This window comes from Populus nigra, chromosome 1, assembly GCF_951802175.1.
Source record: "Populus nigra chromosome 1, ddPopNigr1.1, whole genome shotgun sequence".
NCBI lineage: Eukaryota > Viridiplantae > Streptophyta > Magnoliopsida > Malpighiales > Salicaceae > Populus > Populus nigra.
The window spans coordinates 1416891-1426630 of NC_084852.1; the positions used below are offsets into that span (position 1 = coordinate 1416891).

General features: G+C 38.0%; 1 protein-coding gene across 2 annotated transcripts; it reads left to right on the forward strand.

The window, feature by feature from the left end:
* The first annotated feature begins 2807 nt into the window (after positions 1-2807).
* LOC133697876 (leucine-rich repeat receptor protein kinase HPCA1-like) lies at positions 2808-8819 on the forward strand. 2 transcript variants are annotated; one of them, XM_062120692.1, is made up of 19 exons: positions 2808-3048; positions 3365-3485; positions 3584-3655; positions 3923-3997; positions 4079-4150; positions 4243-4404; positions 4492-4566; positions 4759-4830; positions 4905-4976; positions 5094-5162; positions 5252-5326; positions 5668-5739; positions 5854-5997; positions 6268-6746; positions 6855-7013; positions 7107-7240; positions 7416-7635; positions 7779-8014; positions 8143-8819. In XM_062120692.1, exons 1-19 carry the CDS (start codon positions 2976-2978, stop codon positions 8581-8583), a joined length of 2823 nt encoding a protein of 940 aa, XP_061976676.1. In that variant the 5' UTR covers positions 2808-2975; the 3' UTR covers positions 8584-8819. The 2 variants fall into 2 exon arrangements, with proteins under 2 accessions (XP_061976676.1, XP_061976684.1); XM_062120700.1 differs by lacking the exon at positions 3923-3997 and having other exon boundaries at positions 2809-3048.
* Positions 8820-9740: the final 921 nt, after the last annotated feature.

The following is a 9740-nucleotide window of genomic DNA, read 5'->3' on the forward strand; positions in this document are numbered from 1 at the left end:
ACCTAGGTCAATGCATTTAGGTTTAGATCGGACCCGGTCTGACCTATTAGCCCAGCCAGCTCAGCCTGGTCACTGGCCCAAGCCAATGACCTAGCTAGGCAAAGCAACATGCGTGTACTAAATTCACATGTGTTGCTACATTGTTCAAGTGAATTAAAATTCACTTGAACAATGTAATGTTGATAAAAGCAAAGTGGGAGGGAATGAAGATGAAAGTTGAGCACTTTTCTAGCTATTCCTCTGTCCTGCTCCTTCTCCTCTTAGTGTCTGCTTGGGGTTGGAGTTGGATGACGAAGCTAGCTACTCTTTCCCTGTTTTCCCCAGCCCCTCATTCTCCTTCTTCTTCTTCTTCTTCTTCTTCTGCACTTCCATGTCTCCACTGTTCATGTGAACAGTGGAGACATGGAAGTGCAAAAGAAGAAGAAGTTGCGCGCCTCTAGTTACTGGAAGAAGAAAGTTGAGCGCCTCTGGTTACTGTGCTGTAACACAGTTTGCAACAAAAAGCAGTTTGGAGCTGCTTCTTCTACCCCTGCGTTGCAAATGCAATAAACAATGGGGCCTATGAATAGTAAATCCCGTTTTTTTCTTTACCAAACAGTTTAAATCTGTGGTTTATTTAAAATGTAGCCACAGCCGCGTAAACAAACAGATACTAACCGAGCAAATATAAGATTCGTTTTCTTGGTGTGCTGAGCTGTATGGTGATGCGATGAGTGCAAGTGTTGACGATGGCTAGTCATTTATGTATAAAATCTAACTATTAAAAAATTGGGAAAAGTCTAATTCGAGATTACATGAATAACATGTGAAGAGAAAAGCTGAGGCAAGATTGAGAACTATATAATAAGATGATAAGCTAGGAATAAAAGAAACCAATGAACCTTTTACAAACACATAGAATTGCTAACAAAAAAAAAATGTTTTTAGAAAAAAAAAGGAAAAAATATAAATCCAAAAAAAATTGTATTAGTCATGTCAAGGTGGACAGATATAGGAATAACACTTGTTTCTCATTGGCTCGAAGCTTACTCAAACAACGAAGCTAATCCAAAAGAAGCCTTGACTTCATGCTAGAGGTTGAGTTCAAATATCTAATCTCTTGACTGACCAAAATTTATTTCTGTCAATTTCAATGACTAGCAAACAACTATGACGATGCAAGCAAGGGATGCCTTCGATTACAGAGGGGACTTCCCAGTTTCAAAGGTAGAGCCACTATGAGTGAGCTCAGAATCCTTGGTATGAGCTTGGCTTGGCAAATGTTTCAGTGATACTTCTTACCTGAGAGTACGAGTTGCCATTTTTCTTGTGTTGTTTGCACTTTGTAGCATACTGTTTGCCTTTTATGATACTGTTAATGAGGAGTGCAGTTAAATCTCTGGTTTCTTTTTTACCTTTCTTGTGTACTGTCCTAATTACAAAATGAGGAGTGCCGTCTTCCCCACGGATCAAGATTAGGCCAGGCGCTGTCAAGTCTAAGAGAATGATTTGTTGTAAGCATTCATAGAGAGGAGGGGACCCATCCATGTGTTTGCAATTACAAGGAATGATTCGTTTGGAAGAAATTCTGATATCTTCATGAATCATTTTCTACTCTTGTCAGCTAGACAAGTTTTTGTCTTTGTAGCAACCAGCTGCTTGTTGATAACAATGGCAGCAGCAAGTCAAGTAATAATCAAATTGGCATTTTTAATACTTTTTTCCCAATATTATTGTTGCATTAGGGTTGAGGTTGACAAATCATATTGCATAGATAAAGATTAAGCTTTCCAAACCCTGAGGTTGCAGACTTTAAATTGTAGAGAAATAGATAAAAGCTCTAATATTTTTGGAAAGTTTGTAATAATAATCTAACAAAAAAAAATTAACACAACAATTATTCAAGTAGTTGTTTAAAACTGGCTGAACCAAAGAATCCAAAGCTAAATAAAAAAAAATAATTAAAATTTAAAATTAACTAGAAAAATAACAACATCTGGGACTGTAGAATGCTCTAATTTAAAATAAACCCCACTCATGTTTGATACATTTATGATTCTTTAGAACTTCTTTTCCAGCCAGGCCTTATCTGTCTATCCATAAACATATTTGCAACACGTTCTCCGTCGATCTGGGATGTATTCCTCTAACAAATCAGGTTACAGTGCTGATTGGTCAAGCAAATCAGCACGGGACTGATGCAAGCATTCTTTCCACGAGTGAAATTCGAATATTTTGTGGAGTTTTCTTTGTCTCTTATCTCTTGACTGACCAAAATTTATTTCTGTCAAATATTTAAACCCTTCTTTTACGGTTTCTCTTTTCTTGAGGTATGAACAGCTTGCGCATATGAACAGCTTGCTCAGTCATTGATGTATATTCTGTATCTGATTTTTATTAAGAATAATCAGAGGCCCTATTTAATTAATATCCAAATTAATATCCTTAAATAGGTTAATAATGAACTTTTACAAAGTTGAAAAATCAAAATCATTAAATGAGCCAAACTCCAACTGCATATGTCACACATGCATTTCTTTCTACTTGTCTAATTAGTAGACTTGGTAAAATCATCTACACATCTCATTAACAATTGATAACTTTCTGTATTGATCATCGCTTCAATAATGACTTTAGCAGACAATCATGACCCCTGTTCTAGGAAATGTGGAAATACTATTCACTCTGCAAGTATCACTATACACTATATGCAAGAAACCATTTGGTGGGTTCTTCTATTGACTGTAAACTTGAAAATGACTAGAGATGGGAGGTCAATTGTCTTTGTATTTAGTATGTGATTCATACGAACAAAATTGTCCCATTCATGTCCTTTCACGATAAATCTTGAGATAAGTAAACGATGGGGATATGTAAAGATCTTCCTTCCATGTTTTATCATATTAAGAGTTGTACTTCTAGATATTATTTCTGCTATTAAAGGGTTTTGGAGTTAGCAACATTCATAACAAAGAGCTTTGCAATTTTGTTGAGAAATGTGTCCCAAAGTTCTCACGTTTTTGCTGGTTGCTTCCTTTCAGATTTATACAGAGACCTATGGTGATGATTGTAAGTTCAATAAATTAACATTCCCCATTTACTACAAAGAGTTTTTGAGCCATGTCTCATGTAGGATGTAGCTTTTTATGCTAATCAGAATCAAGTGCTTAAGGTTCTTCTTAACTTTATAGATGAACTGCAGAATGAATATTCTGAATTGCCTGCACTTGGGCCAAAAATCACTCATTAAAGTTCTAGGCTAGATTAGATTTAGTAGAGATCTTTGCTAGCTTTAATGGATCCTCCATACTCCATGTAACTAGACAACTCTGATGGTGATTGAATCATGGAAATTTTTTATTGTTCTGCCCCATTCCTGATGCAGTTACAGTAATGAGTATTCTCAAGGATGCCTGGGAAAACACACCACGTAATTGGGTGGGTGCAGATCCCTGTGGAGGCAAATGGGAAGGCATTTCATGTTACAATTCACGTGTGACTTCGATGTAAGTTATAGGCAGTTTTTCAGCTTCAAATGTTAATTAAGCCTCGCACCTTCTTCCTTCTCCAAGTTTCGAGATTAGCTGACTATTTTCAACTGCAGAACGTTGGCAGCTGTGGGATTGACGGGTGAGCTGTCTGGAGACATCTCCTCCTTATCAGAATTGGAGGTTCTGTAAGTCTTGAGTTTTCACTTCACATAATAAATGATCCCAACTTTCAAGTAGTCATAGCCTCAAATTAAGATGTAGTGCTACGATACTCTTTGGCTTTCCAGATGTCTAGACTGGGCTGCTCTAGCGTCCGGATCTCAAGGCATGAGGCACATATTGAGAAAAGGCCTCATTCCCAGAACTGCTTCCATCCTTTTTCTTGATATGTGAACATAGTGATTGTTTTCCATTCCAAGGATTCCTTGCTCATTAACAGTGTCTGGTTATAGGGATCTATCGTACAACACGGGGTTGAACGGTACCCTTCCACCATTAATTGTGAATTTGAAGAAGCTAAAAAACTTGTAAGGGAATAATATGATGTTAGTATTAACTGAAACCAATCCTCTAATTATCTGACAGAATTTTCTTTTCTTCCATTCTAGAAAGTTGGCTGGTTGTAGTTTCTCTGGTCCTATCCCTGAGTTGATAGGGTCTCTTCAGCTGCTGGAGTCTCTGTGAGTGTTTTACTGTTTTCTTATGGACTAAACGTGTTCTCTATTGGCAACCTTTACTGTTTTCTGAAACTCTCTATTGCTATTTCCCGCAGAGACCTGAATTCTAATAGATTCACTGGATCAATTCCACATTCAATTGGAAACCTTTCGAAACTCATTGTGCTGGATCTATTCAATAATCTGCTCGATGGAGCCATCCTTGTCTCCAGTGGAACTACATCTGGTCTTGATATGCTAGTTAATGCAAAACACTTGTATGTGAAATCTCTTTGTGCTGATTAGTGTGCTCTCTTGCTTCGGCTTTATTGATATCTGTTTATGCTGGTCTGAAAATTATTCAGTCATCTAGGAAGGAATCGGTTCTCAGGCGCAATCCCGAATGAGCTTTTCAGATCAGACATGGCTCTCATTCATGTGTAAGTTTGTATATGCTTTTCAGATCAGACATGAGATTGAAAGTTATGATTTTTTTTATCAGACTGGCCATTTGGCACTATCAGACCTTTTGTTACGCATGCGCTAGACTATCCACCTGAATACAATAAATCCATATCTGATCAATTTTAATAAAGGTTTACAATATTTCTATATACATTACTTTTATGCAGGCTTTTGCATGACAATAATCTCAATGGAAGCATTCCTTCTACCCTTGGACTTGTGCACACTTTGGAGGCTGTGTAAGCACATGACAAACTGAAGTGATTAATCTACACTGATCTAGTTTGTATTGAATGCCTTATCTTTGTTGCAGACGTTTTGAAGGGAACTCATTAACTGGACCTGTCCCTTCAAACCTCAACCATCTTACCAATGTGGCGACGTTGTAAGTATACAGAAAACGACATTGCCAGTAAAGATATCACAATGGTTTGGCTTGTTTGTTAAGTCTTTTGTGCGGATTTTCACTCGGTTAAGAGTGCTTTTTGCTGATAAATTTCAGGATGTTGTCCAACAATAAATTTACTGGGCCTGTTCCTAATCTCACTGGCATGGCTTATCTCAGCTACTTGTAAGATTTCCAGTCTGTTAGGTATCTCAGTATGAAATACAATTCGACTTTTCTCCAAATGCCTACTATGACCAAAATCTTTTCTCCAGGGACCTGAGCAATAATAGTTTTGACGCTTCAGATTTTCCGTTGTCATTCTTAAACTTACGGGCTTTGACAACACTGTATGTCTCTCTTCCTCCCTCCTTTTCTCTCTGTCATCACACACACTCGACCAACTCAATGAAGCCTTAACTAGACTGTTTTCTTTCAAGAATCACAAACCCTTTCCACCATCGCACTTTGCAATTAGCCCTTAAAATTTTGCTCAGGCATCATGACTAGATTATAATTGTCTCCATGTATATAGTAAGTGTTAATGAAGCAGTCATTGTTTTTATGACAGAGACATTTTTGTCCATGGAACCTCTTATTGACTATGCATTCCTGTGTATAAAAGTTTACAATTTATGATTTTTCACGCTGTCAACATAGCGAAGCCTTCTTTCCTTCCTGTGAATAACAGAATGATGGAAAACACTGGACTTGAAGGTCTGATTCCTCCTACCCTCTTCGATCTTCCTAGTTTACAGACTTTGTGAGCATCCTTCCCCTTGTTTCTTCAGTACCATAGCAGTCAACTTCATGGATATTGATAGATTCTTTCATCTCATGGAAACTGATGGATATCTAAATTCACAAATGGTTACAGGATTCTAAGGAACAACCAGCTCAGTGGCACATTGGATATTGCAACAAGCTCTAGCAGCCAACTGAAAGTCATTGATATGCGAAACAATCTCATTTCTTCATTCTATTCAGAAACACTAGAACGAAGGAATAACGTGGATGTAATGTAAGAGGCATTCTCCTCCTTTTTTTGGATGAATTACAATAGTCCCTCTCGGATATTACAGAAAATCATCCCTTCAATATATATCAAACGTTAACGGCATTTTTAAAGTATCTTCAAACTTTTGAGATGTCTCTGTAATTCCTTTTTCCTTAATTTTGTCCACTTGACTGTTAAAATGTGACAACGATAGTAGTGGGAAAAGTTAAATCCTGAGGAGATGTGCTATACAACTTGCCTGCATAAGAGTGTTTGATGTGTTATATTTTGCAGACTTGTGGGCAACCCAGTTTGTGAGCATCCAGAAGCAACAGAAAATTACTGCACAGTTCCTCAAGCCAATTCTTCGTATACGAGGCTACCAGAGAAATGTGTTCCCATCCACTGCATTTCAGATCAGATTTCCAGTCCCAATTGCAAATGCTCGTATCCATACACTGGAGTACTAGTCTTCAAACCTCCATTTTTAGAGTCAAGAAACTCTACTTATTATGTACATCTGGAAGAAGAGTCTCTGATGCGTTCCTTCAAGCTCCATCAACTTCCTGTGGATTCAGTTGAAGTAAATTTTCCAGCGAAGGATTCGTTTGGGTATCTTGAGTCAAATTTATCTATGTTTCCGTCGGGCCAAAATCATTTTAACACAGCTACGATTTCTGAAATTGGATTTGTGCTAACCCTTCAGACTTATGAGAATTCAGATATCTTTGGACCTACATATTTTAAGGGTTCTGCATATCCATACTTCGATGGTACTTACACATTTCATGCACAAGTGAGAGATTGGCTTGCATTGTTCTTTCTTTCTTCTGATGACACATCCTCCTCCCTCCCTCCCTCCCTCCCTCTTTGTCATGCAGGAAAACCCACGGTCTCAAAAGAGTTATCAAGCACTGGAAGGATCATTGGGGCTGCGGCTGGAGGAGCCTCTTTCCTGCTACTATTGCTTCTTGCAGGGGTATGTGCTTATCGTCAGAAGAAGAGGAGAGAAAGAGCAAGTGAACAGAAGAATCATTTTGGTACTTTAAGGTTCTAGGTTTTAGATCTGATATTTTCCCATTCATCATAGAAAATTGTGTTTATTTCTTTTTCTTCATTTTGCCAAATTGCAGCATACTTGGATTTAAAGAACAGTGACAGCGTTCCTCAGTTGAAGGGAGCCAGATGCTTCTCTTTCGATGAGATTACGAAGTGTACGAATAATTTCTCGGAAGCCAATCATATTGGATCAGGGGGTTACGGAATGGCAAGTCTCTCCCTCTTTTCCTGTCCTGCCATGGTGGTTTCATTTGCATAAACAATGTTTGTGGGTGTTGCTGGTTCCAATTTGCCTTCAAACTATCTAACTTCTGATCTGGCATGGAATACCACACCTTAAGAATGAGTATTTGAAAGTAATCTTTCAACATTTTTGTGTACAGGTTTATAGAGGGAGGCTTCCTACTGGACAACTGATTGCCATCAAACGATGTCGACAAAGATCGGTGCAAGGTGGGCTTGAATTCAACACAGAGATAGAAGTTTTATCGAGAGTACATCATAAAAATGTTGTAAACCTTGTTGGGTTTTGCTTTGAGAGAGGTGAACAGTTGCTAATATATGAGTTTGTTCGCAATGGTAGTCTCAGGGACAGCCTATCAGGTATTGCACATGGAACCTTTCAATCTTATAAGCATTGAGTTTTCCATGACAACCCTTTGGTGCCTTTGTTCCGAAAATAAGCACACGCATTCTATGGTTGTAGTAAGTCTACACAATTATATATCCTCTTCTCATGTAAGCAGGTTTGAGCGGGATCTGGCTGGATTGGAGGAGGAGACTTAAAGTGGCTCTTGGTGCAGCAAGAGGTCTTGCCTACTTGCACGAGCTTGTCGAGCCTCGTATTATCCACAGGGACGTAAAATCAGCTAACATATTACTGGATGAATGCTTAAATGCTAAAGTTGGTGATTTTGGTCTTTCCAAGCCTATGGACAATAGTGAGCTTATTCTTGCTAGCACTCAAGTTAAAGGGACAAAGGTCAGTACCTCCAAAACTTCAAGAATTTAAGACTATCTAGTTTCATTATATGCAGGCCGCCCGCTGGTCTATGATTAAAGCCAATATCAAGGGTTACAATTGACAAGATTACTATATTTTCTGCTTAGGGTTATATAGATCCAGAATATCAGAAGACCCTGCTCTTGACTGAGAAGAGTGATGTCTATGGCTTTGGAGTTGTGTTGCTGGAACTAGTAAGTGGAAGAAAGCCTTTAGAGCGAGGGAAATACCTTGTAGCGGAGGTAAGTATCTTATTGGATAGAAAAAAAGATCTATATAGCCTTCATGAACTTCTTGACCCAAGCATTGGTTTAGACACCAAGCCGAAAGGTCTAGATAAGATAGTGGATCTAGCGATGAAATGTGTACAAGAGAAAGGAAGTGACAGGCCAACAATGGGTGAAGTGGTGAAAGAGATTGAGAATATCTTGCATCTTGCTGGTTTAAACCCCAATGCTGAAGCAGAATCCACTTCAGCTAGTTTTGAGGAAGCAAGCCAGGACGAGTTTCCACCATCCTTGAAGGAAGAAGAGCTTTCATTATCTTGAGTCTAGAACCATGATGAGCATTGTTTAGCTGGGAAAGCTGAGAAGTTGCTTTAGTTCTGGGTTTTACAATATTTTCTTGCGATGTTTGCCGTGTGTGGTGCATCAGATTTCTAAGAGTCAACTACTTGTGAATATATAGTTATCAAAACATTTGTATTTTGGGTGAAAAAATCAAGTGTACTCTTATATTAATTATGTTAGAAATTAAACTTATGCCAGTTGAACTTATTGATCTATTTCTCTTGATTCGACCTCTCACTTTAATCAAAGGAGAGTAAAATGATGAGCATTTTCTGCTTCCTGTATCCAATCTTTTAAGTTGTGAATATTATTATTATCATCCAAAACTTTACGCAGCAGAGAGCAAAGGATAACGGAATTTAGTATAAGTTGTTGTTAGAGAATAATATAAATTATTTCTCATATATGAGGGTTTGAGTTGTATCAGGAGATGAAAGAATTTGTAGAATGCAAAACCTAAACTTGATACGAGAGTTTGAGCTGCCAAGAATGAAAGAATCTGAGATCATAAATGTCATGACCCGAATCCCGGATCCATGACCGACACACAGGCAAGGTTCTCCTCCAATGTTCCGTACCTATGCAAACCCAAACTTACATACAAACTTATCCTTTAAACAACTCAATCAGAGTTCAACACAGTACTAATAACAAAATAAACTTCATAATGTAATTTAATTGTCTTAATACAAGAGTTCATATAAATTCATAGTTTTGGAGCACTAACTAAACATAAAAGGAATGTACAAATTACAACAAAAAAGCAGGTTCGGAAGGTTCAACAAAAATGACCTGCTATCAGTAAGTAGATAACGTTCAATGCACACACACGAGGTAACATAACAAGGATGAATAAATATACAATTATGGCTCTAGGTTCTTATGGAAAGGTTTCTCAAATAGGCCATAACAAGATTATCATAAGGTAAAGCTCGTTAGAAAATCAAAATGCAATGAGCATGAGGCTGCGTACTGTGGGATGATCAGTCCACACAGGTTGGTGACTCCCTCGACCAACTAGGATTTAGATACGATGTGCACAAAAACTACACTATCCTGTTAGCATGGGTATTCTGATTGACATACCATAGGTTCATAATCACAATCAAACATACATATTCATATCTCAAGGCTCA